The sequence below is a fragment of the Micromesistius poutassou genome, assembly GCF_964030765.1.
Source record: "Micromesistius poutassou genome assembly, chromosome: 4".
In the NCBI taxonomy this organism is placed as follows: Eukaryota; Metazoa; Chordata; class Actinopteri; order Gadiformes; family Gadidae; genus Micromesistius; species Micromesistius poutassou.
This window is the reverse complement of record NC_140274.1, coordinates 4,499,185-4,523,999: the sequence shown is the minus strand read 5'-3', so window position 1 is coordinate 4,523,999 and position 24,815 is coordinate 4,499,185. Positions and strand designations below refer to the sequence as shown.

Sequence of the window (24,815 nt, the reverse complement as noted above, 5' to 3'; positions counted from 1 at the left end):
ATGTATAAGGTCATAGCTTACAATATTGGGGGGGGGGGGGTTATTTAGTCTGTAAAACTATAGTTCAAAGTAAGATAGCGATTATGATTAAAGATTAAAGGCAACATTGTGGTCGCTGTAGAAGAGAACCAGCTTACTATGACGATATAAAGGGCCCATGCTAAAGTAATTAAAACACAACGCTCCATATTTTCATGGTATTATATCAAATCAATTGACTCGCTGATCAGACCCGCTGCAGTGGTTCAGGTTACTACAGGTCCTGCTGTTGATATGCAAGTACTATGGCTGCTATCGTTTAGCAACATAATGCTCAGGTTATGCTGTTTAGAGACCTAATTAAATTTGGAAATCCCTCATCTTCCATTTATTCAGCCATATCCTATGAGGTTATAGATACCTCAATAGTTAAAACTAACATGTGGATGTGTGAATAAGGACAAGTATAGGACTAATCTTCTTTCCACAAACCTAAAAAATTAAACCCACAGACGGGGTGAGTGAAGCCCACTCTACAGTGAAATGCAGGCTGGTTATTACTATAATTAAGATCAATGAAGCAGGCTATATGTTTATGGTTAAGTGTAGCCTACCATTATTGAAAGTTGGGCAATTTAAAGAGAGATTACGTATAATGCAGGACAAAAGCTAAGTGTTTCAGTGATAGAACATAATGACAGCGCATCTTGTCCACAATCCGTTTTGACCACAATCGTTTTTGAGTCACATGGTCGGCTCCTGTCATGGCTAGTTCCCATGAGACAACAAGATGGCGCTCCTCGGTGCCGTGCCGTCTCTTATTGAAAATGAATGTATTGCGAGTGCCCAACACTCCCAGGGCCACTTATTATCACGTTTCTCGCCCAGCCCTAATTAAATACTTTATTGAAGCATTTGACCGTTTTTAAATGCGAGCTGCTCTCCTGACTGATTTTATAAGATTTAAAGTCCTCTAGTGTGTGAGCTTGCCATTAATTACAAAACCTTAATTTTTCTTAAGGTGTGTTGCAGGATGAGGATGGGGTACAACAAGACAAAACAACACAGAGTGGCGCAGACTAGGCTATAACAAGGCAGATTATTAACATAGAAGAGCATAGCCAACTGAATATCAGCACAGTGATTTATATATATATGTGTTACTACCATCTAGTGGTACTGACAAATTAATTCAATCTGTGGCTGTTATTTCAATACAGATAAACAAACAGATGGTATATATTTTGAATCACTTATGGAATTCCACCAACCATACAGTACAGGCCCTCCCCTAAAGCTTTTGCCCAGTCCTGATAGGCATTTTAAACAATAAAGAATGATGCAACTGGCAAAGGGGATGGCATTATAGATGATTATAAAGTGAAGTGTTTCAGAAATAATTTATTTTGCAAGAGAAAAATATGATTGGAAGGCTGTCATGAGAGCCCATAAAGAATCACATTTGCTTTTGTGTGTATGTTTATTTTTGCTCTCTTTCTCCTCTCACATGTCTTCAACAGGTCCCTTATTGTGTAGATTACAGAGACGATTTAATCTGAATGGCATGCACAAGTTTGGGGATGTTGTTTTGGGGGGGATCTTTGAGATCAACTTTTTCAGTGCTTTTTCTGAACATTTTACTTCAGAGCCAAAAGATCCCATCTGCTATGGGTATGTCTTGTGATTATCAATGCTGTTATATAAAGACATGTAACAATTTTGTTTATATACAGATATTGAAGAATTGTACTTTTTAGCTTTGATCTTGTAGGTTTCAGACAGGCTCAGACCATGGCCTTTGCTATTGATGAAATCAACAGAAATTCCAAACTTCTTCCTAATTTATCGTTGGGATACAGTCTATATGATAGCTGCGGCAAACTAGGGATCTCATTTCGTGCAGCTCTGTCTATGACCAGTGGGAGAGGAGAGCCGTTTCAATTAAATGAGAGCTGTTACGGGAATCCTCCTGTGCTAGGAATTGTGGGAGATACTTCCTCAACCCGTACTATAGCTGTTTCTAGCATAGTAAGCTTGTACAGTCTACCAATGGTAAGTTGTCACCTATTTTCCAATCCCACAAGGCTTCTGGTTGATTGCCTGCTTTTTAAAGGCCAAGGCCAGATGCATTTGAATGAAATTGATGCAGATGGATCATAACTAATAATTGTTTTATCTTTTTCAATGTTTGACAGGTGAGTTTTTTTGCCACATGTTCCTGTCTGAGTGACAGGAGCCGGTTCCCATCTTTCTTTAGAACTATTCCAAGCGATGCATTTCAGGTAGAGCCCTTTCATTACCACAGGAACAATATTTTTACTCATGAACCTTTTGAAACATAAATGATCTGCATACAATTCAAGGCTTTAAAAGTTTATTAATGCCTTGATGCTGCGCAAGCTATTACATATTTATTTATTCAACCAGGTGCGGGCAATGCTCAAAATTCTCAGCCGGTTTAACTGGACTTGGGTTGGCCTTTTGATCAGTGATGAAGATTACGGACGCCACGCCGCACGTTTATTCCAGTCAGACCTGGCCCAGTCTGGTGGAGGCTGTCTGGCTTATCTAGAGGTTCTGCCGTGGGTGAACGATGTGGCTGAACTGCAGAGGATCGTTAGCATAATGAAGAAATCCACATCCCGTGTGGTTATTGTTTTTGCACATCCAAGCAACATGCTTAATCTAATGGAAGAGGTTGGTTATTCAAAAAATAGGGATCTAGTGCTGATTATTTTCTGTTCATGTTTGACAATGCTTGTAATATAATTAGTTGGATGTTTCTGTAGATGCAAAATTTAAATTAAAACTTCTTAATGCATATATTTTGTGTAATATAATTCCCAGGTAGTGAAGCAGAATGTAACAGGCCTACAATGGATTGCTAGCGAAGCCTGGAGTGCAGCCAAAATACTCCATACTCCCAGCTACATGCCTTTTCTTGCAGGCACTCTGGGTATTGCCATCCGCCGAGGGGAGATACCAGGACTCAAGGACTTCCTATTGACCATACGCCCTGACAATGACACACTCAGCAACCAGGACAACAACTTAGTGCGGGTTTCTCCTAACAGACTCAGTTTTTGATATGCCTTATTTGAACACCTTTCAATAGACATGTGATCTCAACACTGCTTATGCTTATTATTAATGCCCTTCATTAGGTAAAGAAGTTTTGGGAGCACATATTTCGGTGTAAGTTTGTTTCTGCTGGAATGGAGGTGGAAGGTCAGATTCAAGAACGACTATGTACAGGAAATGAGGTTCTAAGGAATATAGAGACTGAATTCCTGGATCTGTCTAACCTCAGGCCAGAGTACAATGTGTACAAGGCAGTATATGCCCTGGCACATGCCCTGCATGACCTTCTGCAGTGTGTTCCAGGGAGTGGGCCTTTCAAAGGTCAAAGCTGTGCCAGTTTACAGGGACTAGAGCCATGGCAGGTCTGTTTTCAGTTCAATATAATTGTATGGCCTTATTTCGCTGTGATTTATTTTCTGATTGAATCTAGATTTGAGAAAATCCATAGTTAAAACTGTGTGCAATGATTAAATGTTTTCAATGTCGTTTACATGTTTCGTCTACAGATTTTATATTACTTGCAAAGGGTCAATTTCACTACAGACTTTGGTGATCAAGTGTCATTTGATGAGAATGGGGATGCGTTACCAATCTATGATGTGATGAACTGGAGGTGGCTCCAAGATGGAAGCACAGAGGTTAACAATGTGGGAGAGGTTAAAGAATTGGCTTCAAAAATCATTGGCCTTGTCCTTGATAAAGACAAAATCTTTTGGAATTTTGAATCACAAAAGGTCTGCTTACCTTTTGTCAGGGACATGTTTCAATAATAAAATTAAATAATTTGATTAATAATTAACTCATTTTAATGTAATTAACTTTTTCTCCCTTAGCCTCCTGAATCAGTGTGTAGTAAGAGCTGTACCCCAGGCACCCGTATGGCCAGAAAGAAGGGTGAACCTGTCTGCTGCTTCGACTGCATTCCTTGTTCAGAAGGAAAAGTTAGCAATGGAACAGGTTTATTGAAATACAAATATTTATACAATGCACATCTTGAGTCGAAAGAAATTACCAAAATGTATAATTATTTCCTGTTTTCCGTTAGATTCAACCGAATGTACCAGCTGTCCAGAATCTTTTTGGTCCAACATCCAGCGTGATCACTGCATACCCAAAAGCATGGAATTTCTTTCCTATGTGGAACCCCTGGGAATCTCCTTGACCACTGCTTCATTATCTGGCACACTTTTATGCACTATTGTTTTGGGAATCTTCACCCGCCATCGTACCACACCAGTGGTTAGGGCCAACAACTCAGAGCTTAGCTTCCTCATTCTACTGTCACTCAAACTATGCTTTTTGTGCTCCTTGCTTTTTATTGGTCAACCAAGGCTGTGGACTTGTCAGTTTAGGCATGTTGCCTTTGGAATCAGCTTTGTGCTGTGTATCTCGTGTATCCTGGTGAAGACCATGGTTGTTCTGGCAGTATTCAAGTCCTCCAAACCAGGTGGTGGTAGTCTGAAGTGGTTTGGGGCAGTTCAACAGAGAGGGACTGTCGTGTTTCTGACTTTAATACAAGCAGCAGTTTGTATAACATGGCTTGTGTCTTCCTCACCAGCTCCTCATGAAAACACAGAGTACTACAATGACAGGATAGTAGTTGAGTGTGTAGTGGGGTCCACAGTAGGATTTGGAGTATTACTGGGCTATATTGGCTTACTGGCTATTCTCAGCTTCTTACTTGCATTCTTGGCACGGAATCTACCAGATAACTTCAATGAGGCCAAGTTTATCACCTTCAGCACGCTGGTCTTCTGTGCTGTTTGGATAGCCTTTATCCCAGCATATATCAACTCCCCTGGAAAATATGCAGATGCTGTGGAGGTATTTGCCATTCTATCTTCTAGTTTTGGGCTGTTACTGGCCCTATTTGGACCAAAGTGTTACATAATTCTCCTTAAGCCTGAGAAAAACAATAAGAAAGCTTTAATGGGACGAGGCACACCTAGATCATAGAAACATTGCAATGATTTGTCATTGTTGTTTTAATAAATACATTTACTCCATGAGTTTCTGATGAATTTAGACAATATTGCCACCATTCTATGATGATTTCCTTGATTAGCTAAATTGTAGCTATTTTAAATGTAAATCAGATATAAATCTGTAATGACTAGTTTGACCAACATATTTGTCAAAATAAGGAATAAATAAATACATATTTTATTCAACATCTTCAAGATTTTTTAATTTTTTGCCATAAAACGCATTCCTGTTTTACTTGAAAGTTCTTAAAGGTCCCATGGTGGACCATGGTCCAATGGTCCCCCAGTAGCTAAAAATTGCATTAGGTGTAAACGGAGAAGTAGCTATCTTGCTCCGTCTTTGAAAAAAGGATCGCTGAAACACTTCGATTTGGCTTCCGGCCCCATATGACATCATATGGGGCCATGTTACCTCCCCTTTCTCTACTTGGCCCGCCCAGAGAATTTGGCCCGCCAATGAGACAATGAGCTAGGACCGTGCGAGCGCCACATGTGTGTGTGTGTGAATACACACACTCCAGGCTACGGAGGCCAGCACACTCCAGGCTACGGAGGCCAGCACCCTCCAGGCTACGGAGGCCAGCACGCTATAAAACAGGAAGTAGCCATTTTGTATTAGTCTACATGTGGCATTCAAGCCATGATCCTCAGCTCCACAGTGTCATGTCATCCTTTGTTGTTACCTGTTAGACCAGGGGTCTTCAACCTTGGGGTCGCAACCCCAAGTGAGGTTGCAGAGGTACTGCAGTGGGGTCGCAAAATTATTCTTAGATTATTATTATTTTTTAAATACACATTAACATGAAAGTAATGACTAGCTAAATACAAAGAGAACGCCTACCTTACCTGATTGGAACGGAATTTGACAAGATGATGACAATATTACTTTTTCAAATATGCATTCCATAACAGTTATGTTAATGTGTATTCATGTTATTATTCATGTTAATGTGTATTTTCAGTAACTAACATTACATTTATGCAACATTGATGAAAGGCTACCCATGAATCATTGCGCTAAGATCAGTATCTGACACCTTCATAGCAGCGATTGAAAATAATTGTGTTAGGTATTTTGTGAGCCACAATGGATGGAGCTTTGTTACTAAGCCTTATTATTGTATGCACAATATAGGTTGTCCTACATGTTATTGTAGGCCCAGTTTAATATTTAACACAGTTTTATACAATATATGCAGTGGGGGGGGGGGGGGGGGGGTCCCAGCTCAGTCACTCTATCAGCTATGGGGTCCTTGGCCTAAAAATGTTGAAGACCCCTGTGTTAGACACCAGTGGCGGCTGGTGATAAAAATTGTTGGTGGGGCGCAGTAATAGAAAAAAATTAATTTGGTAGATTTGATTTCCTGTATTCTGGTGCATTTTGGAGATGGCCACTACCTATTACCTATTACCTACTATTCATTCAGATTCATAGCCTACATCCTGACTTGCAGGGCCTGGGCAAGCTTACAAGCTTACCCATTGTTGTTATAATGATATTGAGGCAAATCATGATCACTATAGCGTCCATTTTTGTGTCTCAATGGCTATTTCAAATGCAGTTAGAAATATGGCACAGTTGCTTTATATTGTTTATATGCTACAGGCCGAAAGACTAAATTAATATGTAACTTACTTGCTCCTTTTAAGTATAACATTGCTTGGGGAGTCCAATTCCTCCACTGAAATGGGTGGAAAGTGCTTTTACAACTCTCTCCTAGTTAGCAATCCATCTCTTCTCTGCTGTAGTAGTGTTGTGCGAGTGTTGCTGAGGGAGGTAGCCTATTTGATTGATTCGCTGAATTGTCCAATCGTGTGGTGAAAAAACAGAAAAGCCATACCATTGGCCTGGGGCACACACTGGTGCGCCCCGATGGCGACTTTTTTTGCGCCAATGAAAAGCCGCCTCTGCTTGATAGACAGCAAAAAGTTTGCAAGCTTACGTTGACTTCTACTTGGCCGGCGCCCCTGACCTGAAGGAGGGCTTTATTTCAAATGACCAATAACTAGCGTAGCCCAAATCATTGACATTCAGATGCATTTAAATGGTTGCTGGCAGTTGCAAGTATGGTCTATCACATAATTAAACGAGGATAAAATGAGGATATTTTTGTTGATTTATTTCGTATGTATAATAGTTTATTCAAAGTTGGCAGATATATTTGAGTGAATATTTCACACGGCGCCCTAGCGCCCTCTATTGACCAGCCGCCACTGTTAAACACATTGTCTGTAAGTAAATGTTTCTTTCCTGCCTTTATTGTGAACTATGTTTACTCCAGGAACACATTTATTCTACATGCTATGCTAATACCTCATACTTAGCCTCTAGCCTCCATTGTTTGTTACTTTTATACTTGCATGCTTTACCACTTCTGAGCTGTAATGCCAATGTTGGCAACAGCACCCAGCTAGAATCAATCGTCTCCACTCTCAGACCTGATGACTCCGGCCTCAACATCAACACATCAGAGGTGGTGAGAGCCCTCAAAAGGACTAAAAAGAACACAGCTCCAGGGCCAGGCAACATCTGTGGGCGTACCCTATGGCACTGTGCTGAGCAGCTGGGAGGTGTGTTCCAGCATCTGTTCCAGGGCTCTTTGACCAGCAGCACAGTCCCGCGATGTGGAAAAACTCAACAGTGATTCCCATCCCAAAGAAGGGCACCACCAAGGTTGTTGTCACCATTGTTTGTTACTTTTATACTTGCATGCTTTACCACTTCTGAGCTGTAATGCCAACGTTGGCAACAGCACCCAGCTAGAATCAATCATCTCCACTCTCAGACCTGATGACTCCGGCCTCAACATCAACACATCAACCACCAACTCACTCTGTGGATTATAGATGTGACTGTGGCAAGAATTTGTTTGTGTCGACAACACCACCTAGGGGAGGGGATGCCCTAGGACCAGAACTGTGCTAACTTACATGTGCTACAGCCCCCCGAGACACTACAGAGTATAGGCAATACAAGTTCGTACAATCCAGACCAGAGACTTGAGTTCAAAACATATATAATTTATTACCAATACCGGATACTACATACGTCAATATACAATAAACCGGCGGACTGGACAACCCACACAGTCGATTGAAGAGAAACGACAAACCAAACAAACTAAATAATAAAGCAGCATGCAGGGAGGATGCGTAGCCGCCTATAAAACAAAAGAAAACAACATATAAAGCAAACAATAATTTGGGCAAGCAGGTTAGACGGAGCCAGCAGCAGCACGACACTGCACCACCACACCAACACAAACAATAAGCATGAACAGCATGCAGGGCAGGTGAGGAAGCTGGGCAGCACACTACTGCATAACCGATTATACACAAAAGAAACAAATAAAGAAAACAATCATTTGCGCATGCAGGTTAGACGGAGCCAGCAGCAGCACGACACTGCACCACCACACCAACACAAACAAATAAGCAGGAACAGCATGCAGGGCAGGCGGGGAAGCTGGGCAGCACACCACTGCATAGCCGATTATACACAAAAACAAATAAAGGAAACAATCATTTGTGTATGCAGGTTGTTATGTGTTCAAGACCGAATCCTTGTGATAGAACAGAACAGCAGCCCTTCGGTGACATCAGGGCCACGATCCGCCTCAGCCCGTGGACCGATGAATGCCTCTCTCAGGTCTGGTCTGGTGAGCGGAGTTACAGCTCATCCACGGCTAACGGCACAACCGGAGAAGAGTTAGTCCTTCATTTACATGTGTTGACTGACAAGAGTAGCGAATTAATAACAGCCTACCTCCAGATGATCCCAAGCCAGCACCTACTTGCAGGTTTCAGTTGAAAACCTGCGCCACCGAGCCATGGACGCCCCTGGGGGATCATGGACATCACTGGGGCGATGGTGTGCACAGACCCCTGTCCCATAGGTGCTGTAAGCACCTGATAAACCACTGGACTCCAAAGATCCTGGATCTTGTGCCGCCCTCTAGCACTGTGGTCCCGAAGGTATACCAACTAGCCCACCTGCAGAGGTGCCTCATGAACCCTTTGGTCATGTCGCTCTTTCCGGCGACCAGCAGCTGCTACTAAGCGCTGTTGTGCCCCCTCAAAAGCCAACCTGAGCCGTGTTTGGTGCTCCACAACCCAGTCCTGCACACTTCCCGGTACTGGTTCCTGAACATGTCCCAAAAGGAAGTATATTGGGAGCGTGGGTTCTCGACCGAACATTAAGAAAAATGGGGATTCTCCCGTGGCTTGATGAGGAGTGGTGTTGTAACAGTAAACGACCTGCGGGAGGCAGCAAGTCCAGTCTCGTTTTCGTGTTACTGGTAAAGTACGTAAGAGATTCTGCAGGGTCCTATTAAAACGCTCGCACTGCCCATTACCAGCTGGATGATATGGTGTAGTGCGAGACTTCACCACGCCATATAGGGTGCAGACCTGCTGGATCAGGTTGCTTTCAAAGCACCTGCCTTGATCCGAATGAATACGGCCAGGGACACCAAACCTGTAAAACCACTCATTCAAAAGCACCGGGGCAACTGTGGCCGCTTGCTGGTCCCGTGTAGGGATAGCCTGTGTGTATTTGCTAAATACATCCGTTATAACCAGCACATTTTCAACCCCATTCTGTGCTGGCTCCAACTGGGTGAAATCAATAGCCACAATCTCATTGGGCCTAGATGCCAGCAAATGGCCCATGAAGCTATGGGGAACTGGTGCAGGGTCTTTGGCGATTTGACAACGGTCGCATTCTCGACACCACTGTTTGACATCTGCATACAGACCAGGCCAAAAACAGTGGCGGCGTACGAGCTCAGTGGTACGCTCCTCCCCCTGGTGGCCATGGTCCTGATGCAGCAGTTTCAGGACTTCTTGTCTGAGGGCTGTGGGCAGGAGGAGCTCTAACGTCTCCTCACCCTCATCTCACTCCTCATCGGGACGGAAAACCCGACGATGTAATACCCCTTCCTTTTCCACCAATCGATCCCAGTGGCGCAGGAACCCCAGAGCTGGTTTAGAGGCACAATGCCACGCCTCGGTGGAAGGTGGCGCCCGTCTTACCCAGAAGGCCAAAACTTCTTTCAAACAAGGAATGTCGGCCTGCATGGCGCGGATGTCAGAGGGGGAGTGACCTGGGAGGACCGATATTATTGACTGTGTTGCCGTCACCACAGGGTTTGGTGCAGAAGCCTGCTGCAGGCAGACTGGGACCGAAGTTCCAGGGAGAGCCGACCCACCCAAGTTCGCACTGGACAGGTACTTCCTTGAGAGCATCAGCGTTCTTATTGCTGCGGCCAGAGCGATACTTGATCTCAAAATCAAAAGACGCCAGCTGGGCTGCCCATCGATGTTCGGTGGCCCCCAGCTTGGCAGACTGGAGGTAGCTGAGGGGATTGTTGTCAGTGAATACCACACATTTGTGCCCCAGCAGATATTCCCTGAATTTCTCGGCCATGGCCCACTTGAGTGCAAGAAATTCTAACTTCATTGAACTGTAGTTGTCCATATTGCGCTCAGTGGGCCGTAGACCCCGGCTTGCGTAAGCAACGGGCCGGACCACTCCCTCCTGTTCCTGAGAGAGGACGGCTCCGAGACCACTATGGCTCGCATCCACCTCCAAGACAAAAGGCAGGGCAAAATCAGCATAAGCTAAAACCGGTGCGGATACCAATCTGGTTTTCAAAACCTCAAAACTCTCTTCACACAGGGTCGTCCACGCCCCTGCCAGACTACGGCTGGACCCCGCCTACTTTTTGTGCCAGAGAGGTCTGCCACTAGCTTGTGCAGAGGGCCAGCAAGTTTTGCAAAGCCTGCCACGAAGCGCCGGTAGTAACTTGCAAACCCTAAGAATGAGCGCAGTTCGGAGATGTGCTGGGGCCGCGGCCACTTAGCCACTGCCTCGATCTTAGCCAGATCAGTAGCCACTCCCTTGTTGGAGATCACGTGTCCTAGGTAACTGACCTGCTGTCTGAAGAAAGCACATTTCTCCAATTTGGCCTTCAGCCCTTCTTTATGAAGGCGTTGGAGAACGACTTCCAAACGCTGCAGATGTTGAGTGACAGAAGACGAAAAGACAACAATGTCATCCAAATAAAGGAGCTGGGACTGGCACTGTTGGTCTCCGAACATACGCTGCATTAAGCGCTGGAATGTGCCCGGGGCGTTACATAGCCCGAAGGGCATCCTGTTCCATTCGAATAAACCAAACGGTGTGCAGAAAGCTGTTTTGGGTATATCCGCTTCAGAAACTGGGACTTGATTGTAACCGCTAGCAAGGTCCATTGTAGAGAACCACTGGGCCCCTGCGAGTGCATCTAAGCTTTCTTCAATACGGAGTAGGGGAAAGGAGTCCTTGCGAAGGCTCCCATCCTTCTTTTTGGCCAGAACAATAGGTGACGCATAAGGGCTACAACTCTCCCTCACTACCTGCGACTCCAGAAGCTGATTGATGTGAGCTTTTACCCCCTCGTAATCCGAGGGTGGGATACGCCTTTGCCGCACGGGTACTTTGTCAAGGAGTGGGATGTCATGGGATATTAGATTGGTGCAACCCAAATCACCCTCATGAGCTGAGAAAACAGTGCTATATCTGTGTAACAGACTCCTTGCCACAGTCTGTTCTTGTTCAGATAAGGCGGACAGGTCAATTGCGTCAATCCGATCCGGTGTGGTGCTAGAGGCTACCTGGGAGGACATAGTGGCGGTGGTGGGCCTGATCTCTGCAACACTAGCAGGTAAGCTTACGACTTCTGTACTTCTTATGGAGCCTAGAGTAGCGCAGGGGTAGAGGAGAACTTCAGTTAACCCTACATTAACCATTGGGACATAGGCTGTGCCCCTGAGGACCTGGACCAAGCAGGGGGACGCCAGTAACTCTGCTGGCAGCCCTGAATTCAGGAGGCTCAAAAAATGCAGTCTGACCTGAAAACTCCTCTGAACAGGTATTGGCAACAAATTTCATAGTACCCCCGGCTATTCGAACAGCCTCTGGACCTCGGAGCCGGGCCACGCCAAAATGCCTGATCAGAGCCTTTATGGCCGACCGATGGCACTGCTGTAATGCCTCAATGACGGGACCTGGAGCTTGTGACACCGACGGAGCATCAAACAGAGAGGGGCCATGTGCTCCAAAAAGTTTGTGGTAACAACGGCTAATCACGTTCATACCAAGTACCCCAGGGACAGCAGGTGGACCTCCAGCAGGATCCTTGACTACCAGAATACCACAGTGAGTCATTGTCTTACCACACAAAACGACCTCCAATTCTAAGTAGCCAATATACGGAATGGCCAGGCCATTCGCCGCCTTAAGCTGAGGCCAATGACATGACTGGAGCCGTGGTTCAGCAGCTCAGTGGGCTTCAGTTTCCCGGCTGCTGGGAAGAATGGGCTGCGCTCACTTGACTGGGGGGCCGGCCAGAGGTGGAATTGGCACGAGGGCAAAAGGGGACTCGTTCCCCGTCACAGTCACTGGCAAAATGACCTGGCTGTTGGCATCTTCTACATATTACGGGACCCGAGTGTTGGGGCCTACTAGGGAATGAGGGGTGTTGCCTACTAGGGAAGGAGGGGTGTCACAGGGAGGCCACCGTCTGAGTAAGATAAAATAAAATAAAATAAAATAAAAAGAAAAAGATGAAAGAACTCAAGTCTCAGCCTTTAAGGAGTGTGATCCTGCCGTCAACGCCAATTGTGACCGTGGCAAGAATTTGTTGGTGTCGACAACGCCACCTAGGGGAGGGGATGCCCTAGGACCAGAACTGTGCTAACTTACATGTGCTACAGCCCCCCGAGACACTACAGAGTATAGGCAATACAAGTTCGTACAATCCAGACCAGAGACTTGAGTTCAAAACATATATAATTTATTACCAATACCGGATACTACATACGTCAATATACAATAAACTGGCGGACTGGACAACCCACACAGTCGATTGAAGAGAAACGACAAACCAAACAACCAAACAAAATAATAAAGCAGCATGCAGGGAGGATGCGTAGCCGCCTTTAAAACAAAAGAAAACAACAAATAAAGCAAACAATAATTTGGGCAAGCAGGTTAGACGGAACCAGCAGCAGCACAACACTGCACCACCACACCAACACAAACAATAAGCATGAACAGCATGCAGGGCAGGTGAGGAAGCTGGGCAGCACACTACTGCATAACCGATTATACACAAAAGAAACAAATAAAGAAAACAATCATTTGCCCATGCAGGTTAGACGGAGCCAGCAGCAGCACGACACTGCACCACCACACCAACACAAACAAATAAGCAGGAACAGCATGCAGGGCAGGCGGGGAAGCTGGGCAGCACACCACTGCATAGCCGATTATACACAAAAACAAATAAAGGAAACAATCATTTGTGTATGCAGGTTGTTATGTGTTCGAGACCGAATCCTTATAGAACAGAACAGCAGCCCTTCGGTGACATCAGGGCCACGATCCGCCTCAGCCCGTGGACCGATGAATGCCTCTCTCAGGAACAGCTGGTCTGGTGAGCGGAGTTACAGCTCATCCACGGCTAACGGCACAACCGGAGAAGAGTTAGTCCTTAATTTACACGTGTTGACTGACAAGAGTAGCGAATTAATAACAGCCTACCTCCAGATGATCCCAAGCCAGCACCTACTTGCAGGTTTCAGTTGAAAGCCATGCAAAGTAGCCACCCCCAACGCCACAGAGCCATGGACGCCCCTGAAGCCAAAACATAAGCAAAACCAAGGACATGATTGTGACCTTTTCACCCAAACATAGACAGTTGGCTGAGGCAGTCACCACTATCATCCAGCAGGAGCCAGTGGAGATAGTGGAGGTATACAAATATCTGGGAACAGCCTTCGACAACCTGCTAAGGTTTTCCTCTAACACAGAGGAAATCCTTAAAAAGTGCCATCAGAGACAGTACCTACTCAGGAAGCTCATTTGGGATTAACAAAGACATTCTCACCACATTCTACTACGCATTCATTGAAAATGTAATAACCTTCTCTTTCACTAGCTGGTTCCACTCCATCACCCTGCAAAACAGAACCCGCCTGTTGAGTGTGGTTAAGGTCTGCTCAAAAATTATTGAGCAGCCCTCTCAGTATGCGTGCTGCTTATGTTTGTTGATTGTGTCCCTTATTGAAATAAGCTACTGTAATGTGCCCTTTTAAATTGCCCCTTGGGGACAAATAAAGTGCTTTGAAGTTGAAGTTGAAGAAGTTTCCTTTTGTTTTTATGTTTAACAATTTTCAAGCTTTAGTAAAAAAACTCAACACAGAACCCCGTTCTCCTCGAGTCATTTGAAGTTTAATGTTTAGCTGACTGGATAGCTGGATGTTCATCCAGCGAGAACAGTACAGGTTGGGTTGGTTGGATCAACACCTGCACCGAGGCACTTAGCTCTGTGGGGTATATGGTGCGTTTTTCCATTGTTCTGTGAAAATAAAGGCAACTCCCGTAGTCATACAGTGTATGAGGCATGGGAGTTGTCATACAATAATAACCCAGGGCTCGCATCTGGTTATTCCCTTGCTGCTCACCACGTATTCGTAACACAGTCCAGGAACTCCCCCAGCACTGATAGGCATTTACAATCTTAAAAAAATAGGTTACTGGCAAGGGGGTTGGCATTTAACTATTATAAAGTCAAGAAATAATTTAGATTGCAAAAGCTTGGGTCAGATTGGAGGACCATCATGAGAGCCCATAAAGAATCACACTTGCTTGTATCTGTATGTTTATTTTTATTGTTTTTCTCTTCTCATATGTCTTCAACAGGTCCCTTTTCTTGTAGATTACGGAAAGAATTTAATCTGAATGGAATGCACAAATCTGGGGACGTTATTCTGGGAGGGATCTTTGAGATCAACTTTTTCACAACATCTTCTGAACATTTTACTTCAGAGCCAAAAGATCCTATCTGCTATGGGTGAGCATGTTTGTACATGCTTGTGATAATCAAGGCTTTTTAACTTATCTAAAAATGCTGTTTATACACAACAGACTTTGTATTAATATTGTTTTTTTAGCTTTGATCTTGTAGGGTTCAGACAGGCTCAGACCATGGCTTTTGCTGTTGATGAAATCAACAGAAACTCCAAACTGCTTCCTAATTTATCGTTGGGATACAGTCTATATGATAGCTGTGTCAAACTAGGAATCTCGTTCCGTGCAGCTCTGTCTATGACCAGTGGGAGAGGAGAGCCATTTCAATTAAACGAGAGCTGTTACGGGTATCCTCCTGTGCTAGGAATTGTGGGAGATACTTCCTCAACCCGTACTATAGCTGTTTCTAGCATATTAAGCTTGTACAGTCTACCAATGGTAAGTTTTCACCTATTTTCTAACAAAGGACAAGGCAAAATAACTGCTAAATAAATTGATTCAGATGCATCATAATTTATTTAAAAAAAAAAATGTTTCACAGGTGAGTTACTATGCCACGTGTTCCTGTCTGAGTGACAGGAACCGGTTCCCATCTTTTTTTAGAACTATTCCGAGTGATGCATTTCAGGTAAAGAGCTTTCATTACCACATAAACAATATTTGTAACAATGAATCTTTAGCATCATAAATTATCTGCATGCAACGCTTTCAAAGTTTAATTAGATATTGAAACATGAAGGAAAATATTCCGACTTGATGCTCCGCAAGCTATAACACATTTGTTTATTCAACCAGGTAAGAGCTATGCTCCAAATTCTCAGGCGGTTTAACTGGACTTGGTTTGGACTCTTGATCATTGACGAAGACTACGGACGCCATGCTGCCCGTTTATTCCAGTCAGACCTGGCCCAGTCTGGTGGAGGCTGTCTGGCTTATCTAGAGGTTCTGCCCTGGGGAAACAATATGGCTGAGCTGCAGAGGATTGTTGGCATAATGAAGAAATCCACATCCCGTGTGGTTATTGTTTTTGCACATCCAAGCAACATACTTGATCTCATGGAAGAGGTTCATTATTTTGGTATAAATAGGGATATGGTGATGGTTATTCTTTTAGCATATTTAATAAAGGCAGTAATATAACAGACTTTTGAATATAATTTGTTAATCAATACTACAGGTAGTAAAGCAGAATGTTACAGGCCTACAGTGGATGGCCAGTGAAGCCTGGATTGAAGACAAAGTACTTCATATTCCCAGCTACAGGCCTTTTTTGGCAGGCACTCTGGGTATTGCCATCCGCCGGGGGGAGATACCAGGACTCAGGGACTTCCTACTGAGAATACGCCCTGACAATGACTTACTCCGCAGCCAGGACAACAATATAGTGCGGATTTCACCTAACCTTTTATGTCTTGTAGGAACACTTTTCAATATATATGTAATCTCAATGCTACTAATGTTTCCTTATGAACCCTTCCTATTTATCAATTCCCCTTCATTAGGTGAAGCAATTTTGGGAGCATGTATTTCAGTGCAAGTTTGTAATCCCTGGCATGGAGTTTGAAGGGCAGACTCTAGAAAGACTATGTACAGGGAATGAGAGTCTAAGGAATATAGAGACTGCATTCCTGGATCTGTCTAACCTCAGGCCAGAGTATAATGTGTACAAGGCAGTATATGCCCTGGCACATGCCCTACATGACATTATGCAGTGTGTTTCAGGGAGTGGGCCTTTCCAAGGTCAAAGTTGTGCCAGTTTACAGGGACTAGAGCCATGGCAGGTCTGTTTTAAGTTCAATATAATTGTATTGCTCTATTTGCTGTGATTTATTTGTAGATTTAATGTCAATTTGATAAATAAATAGTTTTCACTGGTTTTACCGTTTTTTTGTGTCCTACCATACAGATTTTATATTACTTGCAAAAGGTCAATTTCACTACAGACTTTGGTGACCAAGTGTCATTTGATGAGAATGGGGATGCTTTACCAATCTATGATGTGATGAACTGGAGGTGGCCCCCAGATGGAAGAGCAGAGGTTAAAAATGTGGGAGAGGTCAAAGAAATGGCCTCAAAAATCGTTCATCTTATCCTTGTTGAAGACAAAATCTTTTGGAATTTTGAATCAAAAAAGGTCTGCTTCAAAACGACATATTGCTGGTGTCCTGTTTAATTTTTATGATGACAATATGAAATCTTTAAATGCAATCAACTTGTTCCCCACTTAGCCTCCCAAGTCAGTATGCAGTGCAAGCTGTCCCCCAGGCACCCGCATGGCCAGAAAGAAGGGTGAACCTGTCTGCTGCTTCGACTGCATCCCTTGTTCAGAAGGAGAAATTAGCAATGGAACAGGTTTGCTTGAAATACATATATTCATACAATGCACATCTTTAGTCAAAATAAATGACCAAAGATAATAATTACTTGTTGTAGTGAATACATTCCTGTTTGTTAGATTCAACAGAATGTACCAGCTGTCCAGGGAATTTTTGGTCCAACCACCAACGTAATCACTGCGTCCCCAAAAGTATGGAATTTCTTTCCTATGTGGAACCCCTGGGAATCTCCTTGACCACTGCCTCATTATTTGGAGCACTTTTATGCATTATTGTTTTGGGAATCTTCACCCATCATCGGACCACACCAGTGGTTAGGGCCAACAACTCAGAGCTTAGCTTCCTCATTCTGCTGTCACTCAAACTATGCTTCTTGTGCTCCTTGTTTTTCATTGGTCAACCAAGGCTCTGGACTTGTCAGTTGAGGCATGCAGCATTTGGGGTCAGCTTTGTGCTGTGTGTCTCGTGTATCCTGGTGAAGACCATGGTAGTTCTGGCGGTTTTCAAGGCCTCCAAACCAGGTGGTGGTGGTAGTCTAAAGTGGTTTGGGGCAGTTCAACAGAGAGGGACTGTTGTATTTCTGACTTTAATACAAGCAGCAGTTTGTACAACATGGCTTGTGTCTTCCTCACCAGCTCCACATGAAAACACAGAGTACTACAAAGACAGGGTAGTAGTTGAGTGTGTAGTGGGGTCCACAGTAGGATTTGGAGTATTACTGGGCTATATTGGCTTACTGGCTGTTCTCAGTTTCTTGCTTGCATTCTTGGCACGCAATCTACCAGACAACTTCAATGAGGCCAAGTTTATCACCTTCAGCACGCTGGTCTTCTGTGCTGTTTGGATAGCCTTTATCCCAGCATATATCAACTCCCCTGGAAAATATGCCGATGCTGTGGAGGTATTTGCCATTCTATCTTCTAGTTTTGGGCTGTTACTGGCCTTATTTGGACCAAAGTGTTATATAATACTCCTTAAGCCTGAGAAAAACACTAAAAAAGCTTTAATGGGACGAGGCACACCAAGATCATAAAAAAGTGCAATGATTGAGTTAAATGATTGAGTGAAAAATGTTAACTACATTACTTAGATTAAATTAATGATTTGTCACTATAAAAAATATAGTCATTTTAAATTGAATAAAGTTATATATATGTAATGATTGTTTTAATTTTCATATCTGTGAAATTAAATATAAATCTTGTATTCGACATTGATGTCACTTTTTTATTTGATCAAACTAGGCAAGCCTTATTTTTACACTCACTCAATTTTGGTTACATAGCACCTTTCAAGCAACTATGCAGCCCAAAGTGCTTCACAGAGCAAGTCTAAAACAAAACTACAAAACAGTAAACAATTGCAACAATAATATTACAAAATAAATAAGCAAGGGAATAAACAAGGGATTAAAAAATATTTAACCAATGAATAATAGGTAAATGCCAGGCTAAAAAAAGAGCCTTAAAGTTTCTTTGAATGAATGAAAAATGTCCACGAGGTGGTTATCTCCATAAAGTGCTAATGACCGAAAGTGCACAGACTTTTGCCCAAAACATTATGATCTCGGTCTTGTCTTCATTTAGCTGTAGGATGTTGTGTGACATTGATACATTAGTGTAATATAAACATTGCACTAACCATTTAATGGGGTTAAACTTCAACATTTTCTAAAATCTTACCTAAGGGACTACAGAAGAAAATCATATTTTTTGCTAACTCTGGCACATTTACATTTTGAGGTAAACAAAAAAATTCAGTTGATGTGCATTTTTCCTTTTAAATAAACAAATAGATAAAGGGAGTTTTTAGAAGGGTCCGTAGTTGATCAAAGCTGCATAATCTATGTTACCTTTTTGGGGAAGCTTCTAATCATTGCCATTTTTAAGTCGTTAGGTAAGGCGCCTGTGAACAAACAGTTAACAATAATTAAGCATTCCTCTGAAAGGCAGTAAGAAACAAAAAAAAATTGTTTTGGATCAAGTGAGCAGGTTTTAATTCAGAAACCGCCATTCTAATCACCTATGTATTAATTAATGTAACCACAGTTAATGTTTCTGATGTTTCTTTAGAGACTCATCAGAGCCCCAATATCCTAGCCCCAGGGTTCCATTCACTTCTTGCCTTCAACAGCATGGATGTAAATAGAACACAATGCATGCAATGCAATGAACGTGTAACACACACCTGGACCCTTAATCAGTTGGATTAAAAAGCCAAAGACATGTCTTGTTATTTGGCCAGTTAAGGTTAAATGACCCCAAAATAATTGTGCATAATGGAATGCTTTTTATATCAACAAATAACTTGTAATGAGGTTTCAGGGGTGGTGCAAAAATGAAACAAATGGAACCTTTCTTTGAATAGATGTATTTTTTAATGAAACAGCATAATTGTGTCGCATTATTATTAAGGCATTTTAATTTGACATACTAAACAATTAAGTACATAAGTCTGCCTATGTAACGCAATAAAACAAAGTAATTTATTTTATTTCATTATATCCTTATTCCATTACCTATCCATTACCTAATTAAAAAGCTTATTAATGAAACAACAAAAAAGCATCTTGTGTTATTTTTTACCCATTACATTTTTCTTGGTGTTTTTCTCTGGCCTAAACACAATTATGAAACATTTCGGAACAAATATACAGATAATCAATCCAAAACTAGAGGCCAATATGGCAAAAATCTCAACAGCTACAGTGAACTTCCCAGGGGAACTGATGTAAGCTGGGATAAAAGTAGTCCAAACAGCACAGAATATTAGCATGCTAAATGTGATGAGCTTAGCTTCATTAAAATTGTCAGGTAGTTTTCGGGCTAGAACAGCTAACACAAAACAAAATACAGCAAGGAGCCCGATGTACCCAAGCACAGCCCAGAAACCTAATGCTGAGCCTAATGCACATTCTAGAATGATTTTCTCCTTGTAGGTAGTCAGGTTTCTAATAGAGAAAGGAGGCTTCAAAACCAACCAAATTGTGCAGATCAGAACTTGAACAAATGTAAAAGATACTACAGTCATTCTCTGCTGCGTAGGGCCAAACCATTTTGCTACATTGCTTCCTGGTTGTGTAGCTTTAAACGCCATTAACACCACTATAGTCTTGCCCAGAACACAAGAGATACAGAGGACAAAGGTGATACCAAAAGCTGTGTGGCGAAGCATACAGGACCAGTCTGAAGGTGGACCAATGAAAGTCAGAGAACACAGGAAACATAAAGTCAAGGAGAAGAGCAGCAGGAAGCTCAGCTCAGAGTTGTTGGCCCTAACAATAGCAGATGCTCTGTGCTGGAAGAACACTATGGCTGTAACAATGGTCAAACAGGCTCCTGCTATAGAGAATACTGCCAAAATAATTCCCAGGACCTCATGCATAGAGAGAAACTCAACAGGCTTAGGAAGACATACGTTTTTCTCTTCATTTGGCCAGAACTCATTGGGACAAGGGAAACAATCTGACGAATCTGGAAAGAATAACACAAACTATTGAATCAGGAGAGGCTTTTGAAAAATGTTTAGCATCGTGAATAAAATGTGTTATACCTGTAGTATTGCTTATCTCTCCTTCAGCACATGGTACACAGTCATAGCAGCAAACCGGTTTCCCCTTCTGGAGAACCTTGCGTGTTCCCGGTGGACAGCTGTCACTGCATACAGACACAGGCACCTATGCATGCACACATAAACATACAGCTTTACATGCAGCAAGAAGACAATAAATTTAATTAAATTAATTAAAAGTATAAGTAGTTATTCCTGCCTGTCCACCACCATCTGACCAGCTGATGTTCTTTATCATATTGAACTTCTGACCAATAGGAAGCGAGTCATCGTAGTGTCCCACTTTTACAAACTCCAGACCACCGTTCTCATTTTTCTGCCAGTTAATCAGCTCATAAAAGGCCACAGGGTCACCGTTGGCATCAAATGAGACATGGTAACCATGACGAGAGAAATTAACCCTTTTCAACTGATCTAAAACCTGTATATAGTGAAAAAAATGGTCAATATCTATATCAATATAGCAAACATATTTTTTACAAAGAAGATATACAGTATGTATATATTTAATGACCTGCAATGGCTTGATCTTCATGAATGGATCACATTGTACTGTGGAGTTTATCTTGTTACACACTATTTTGTGTATAGCGTGTGCTATTGAGTAAACAGCTTTGTACACCATGTTTGTGATTCTGAGCTGAGAGGTGTCAGTGTATGGGCTTTGGAGCTTCTGTATATCTTCAGTTCCATCACACACATTGTCCGCTGAGCCAGCCTCTACAAACCGAGACATAGGCTTGACGTGAAAAATATATTTTACGGTTTTCATGGCATGCAGCAACTGTGATTCTGTCTCAAAATAACTAAATTGTATGACAACTGAAACCCTATATATACAAGCTTTTTTCATATATATATTTTTTTTAAGTAGATCCAATTTTCTAAAAGCTTCTATGTTTGTTTATTTGGTTTCATGAAAGTCCATTTGGTTAATGTCCCAACAAAATATCAGGTCTAATCGTTAAATGGTATGACGAAATTGATTAATCTCACTTTTTTCTAGTTGGCAGTTGAATGCACCCTCCCACAATTCAGTAAGCAGCTGAGATGCAACTACTTTGGCAGGGGAAAGATCTAAAAGGTATTCTCTAAATCCAGGTACCACAGATTGTGGAATACCAAATCCAATGGCCCCAGCACAAATGCCGAACTTCAGAAATTCAGGAGCAGTTCCCCATGCTTCACTGCCTATCCATTGTCTGGGAGGAAAGGGCTTGCGGTCCAACTCCTCCAACAGAATCTTCATATCTCCTGATGCTGTGAATGACACGACAATAGAGGCTGTAGACCTGAAAATATGGCATACAATTACTTTAAGGTCATAACAAAAAAGAGAAACATAGACATAATGGTCTGCCTACATATGGGATGTTTATAGAGAACAAATGTTAACAAATCATAATCTAAAAAAAGTTAAAGAAATATAGACATTATTTTTCATTTAATTCAAAATTCAAAATTTTAAATCATAATTTTGTCTATTTCATTAACTACAATATGAATAATTAACTCGTAAACCTGCGGATAACGTCAGCAACTTGTTGAATCTTGCTCTGTGGATCAGTGCGATAGAAAGATTCAGAGTATTCCACACATATACCCTCTTTGTGCGCTGCTCTTAAAAAGGACGCCATCCCATTGTTACCATAGTCTGATCTAGACCGGACAGCGCCAATCCAAGTCCAACCAAAATGTTTCACAAGTTTGGCAAGAGCTTCTGCCTGGAACTGGTCACTGGGGATGGTTCTAAAAAACGTTGGGTATTGCGTCTTGTCAGACAAACACGCACATGTAGCAAAGTGACTAACCTGAAGGAGAGAAAAAAAAAACATGACAATACCTTTTTAAAGAAAAACACACCACAGAAGTTACTAGTTATTTATAAAAATTATGCATTGTTAGAAAAATTACTTGTGGAATGTCAAAGGGCCCGATGATTCGCGAAATGCTCATACTTGGCGTGGATCCAGACTCACCAACTACAGCCATTACCCTACCAGATCGTGAACAGCCTTTGTTTGACTCATACAACTGCTGCAAGCCGTTTGCAAGCTGAAATGCCACCTGGACAGCTACGGGTACCGAGGCACAGGAGTCATGGATTTGGTAACCGAGTGTAATGCCCGGCAGAAGCTCCGTGCTGTTGTTAATTTCTTCGATGGCGAAGACCATAGCACGTGCAAAGCGTAATTCACGCGTGTCCATGCTGCAAAGAGATGGGCAAATACAATCATTACATTTAAAAGATAAACGTTTGAATCAATGTTAATGCAGCTGCAGATCTTCTTTATTGATCTGATATAACACATTATATATTTATTGATAATATTTTATATTAAAGAAAATATATAAGAAAAATGTGTGTTCCACAACAAATCCATTTTTACCTGTGCACTATTTTCCCCCTCTAACTCACCTCCCTGTACATTCTAGTGGCTCTGGTAGGCTGGTGTAGTTATGATTCACTGTTTTGATGTAGTTATGTATCGAAAAAACACCTCCAATAAGGTAGTCCCCTTCCAGTGTGAATGCAGTGGACCGAGGATTGCCTCGAAGCATACATTTAACAGAATTAGTAGCATTCCCTGCATCAGATAAATCCCCAATCCCAACCTTACCACCATTCTCTGGCCCTGTAGGGCCAGGTCTTTGTAGAGGGCCATCTGCAGACTCTTGCAATGCAAGAGCAAGACTAAGCACAACTAATCCCAGAGAGAGGGTTTGCCCAAACATAACAATTACAGAGCTCTTCATCCTTATCAGCGTAGGGCGTAACAACGTTAGGGTCGGCTTAGCTCAGGAGGTAGAGCAGGTTGACTTGTAACCGGATGAGTTGACTTCTTCATTACAACAGTTTATATAGACTCTCCAAAAGCTGCTGACTCTTTGTTACAGTATGTGTCATTTACTGCTTCAGTACATTTAGTTTCTGGAACCAATCAAAAACCAGATGAAACAAAATAACAATTCTATGAACATAAATTACATAGCTGACGCTTTTACAGAGACTTACAATATGCACATTCAACCATGAAACAACACATTATCTTCGCTATAACGCAACCTCAAATATAACGCAGACCCATTTTTGAGGCAAGATATAATGTATAATGTTTCCCTTGGCAATTTAGTTGATTTTACTCAGAGTAAACGCAACAGCATCATAAAACAGCAAAGCATATTTTTTACTAAGGTCTACTATATGAAGACATAATGGTCAAGTTGGTTGTACTTTTGAAATATTCATGTCCAATTCTTTCAATTAGTTGTGTTGTAATTTCCTAAAATTAAATTACGATGTGTGATGTGGTTGTTTCTACATACACTGTAATTAAAACAAAATTAATATGCAGGTTGTTTTTCTAAGGCAAAACAACGTGAAATAATTAGATTCTTGCTATAATGCAATCACGGGAATAACACGGTCAGTCATTTAGGGGCCCCAATAACCACGTTATAGCGAAGATTAAGTGTACAACTCAAAATAGTACATCAAATCAATTAAATAAGCAAACTTCTTCAAGTGCTACAATTTAAAGATAAGAGGTAGAGCAATCTAAAAATGTTCATGGCCCAGGATCTGTACAGATTAGATGTGTGGGAACTATTGATGCGAATTCAATCAAACCACTTCCTGAATTCAATCCATTTTAGTAAGTAATCACAGTGCTGATTTTAAAATGTGTGTACAATTTGGCTGGTCTATATACACTGAGTTGCCATCTAGGTGTTCCTCGAAATAATTTCTCATGAATTAAGATCAAATATATGTTATACCTGTATATGTGTCCATGTGTTAAACATGATATGTTTAACACATGGATGAGATGATCTTAAAGATGCAATGTGTAGGATTTACTGGCTTCTAGCGGTGAGGTTACAGATTGCAACCAATTGTTTTTTAAAAATAGTGTCACACTGTGCATTTATTCCCTCTTGTATTCCATTGTAATGTTTTTCATTGATATTTTATGTTTATTTGTGTTTGCTGAATAACATTGCAGC

At 42.1% G+C, this 24,815-nt stretch overlaps 3 protein-coding genes and 2 pseudogenes across 6 annotated transcripts in view; 4 read left to right on the top strand and 1 right to left on the bottom strand.

Annotated features, from left to right (window-relative positions):
* LOC311342149 (extracellular calcium-sensing receptor-like) overlaps positions 1-23,321 on the bottom strand; it is a gene marked incomplete at both ends in the record, with an annotated part of 96,242 nt that extends 72,921 nt beyond the window's left edge. Inside the window, 8 exons of one of the 2 annotated variants that reach the window (XM_084466988.1) lie at positions 19,812-20,710; positions 20,790-20,913; positions 21,007-21,228; positions 21,322-21,527; positions 21,804-22,099; positions 22,329-22,618; positions 22,722-23,016; positions 23,227-23,321. In XM_084466988.1, coding sequence (XP_084323114.1) covers positions 19,812-20,710; positions 20,790-20,913; positions 21,007-21,228; positions 21,322-21,527; positions 21,804-22,099; positions 22,329-22,618; positions 22,722-23,015 — 2,331 coding nt within the window. Of the gene's footprint in view, positions 1-19,811; positions 20,711-20,789; positions 20,914-21,006; positions 21,229-21,321; positions 21,528-21,803; positions 22,100-22,328; positions 22,619-22,721; positions 23,017-23,226 lie in introns of those variants that run through there. The other variant, XM_084466987.1, reaches the window with a different exon arrangement.
* LOC311342333 (extracellular calcium-sensing receptor-like) lies at positions 1,771-3,411 on the top strand (annotated as a pseudogene). The gene is made up of 5 exons: positions 1,771-2,031; positions 2,175-2,261; positions 2,407-2,676; positions 2,827-3,207; positions 3,354-3,411. The product of its transcript is annotated as an extracellular calcium-sensing receptor-like (transcript).
* Positions 3,264-5,016, top strand: LOC311342161 (extracellular calcium-sensing receptor-like; the record flags this gene model as incomplete). Its single annotated transcript, XM_084466996.1, has 3 exons — positions 3,264-3,422; positions 3,894-4,017; positions 4,106-5,016. Exons 2-3 carry the CDS (start codon positions 3,939-3,941, stop codon positions 5,014-5,016), a joined length of 990 nt encoding a protein of 329 aa, XP_084323122.1. The 5' UTR covers positions 3,264-3,422; positions 3,894-3,938.
* LOC311342331 (extracellular calcium-sensing receptor-like) lies at positions 13,139-16,465 on the top strand (the record flags this gene model as incomplete). Its single annotated transcript, XM_084467184.1, has 6 exons — positions 13,139-13,158; positions 13,436-13,525; positions 15,045-15,339; positions 15,443-15,529; positions 15,697-15,966; positions 16,079-16,465. 6 exons carry the CDS (start codon positions 13,139-13,141, stop codon positions 16,463-16,465), a joined length of 1,149 nt encoding a protein of 382 aa, XP_084323310.1.
* On the top strand, positions 17,353-18,270 carry LOC311342162 (extracellular calcium-sensing receptor pseudogene; annotated as a pseudogene). Its single transcript has one exon. The product of its transcript is annotated as an extracellular calcium-sensing receptor pseudogene (transcript).
* Positions 23,322-24,815: the final 1,494 nt, after the last annotated feature.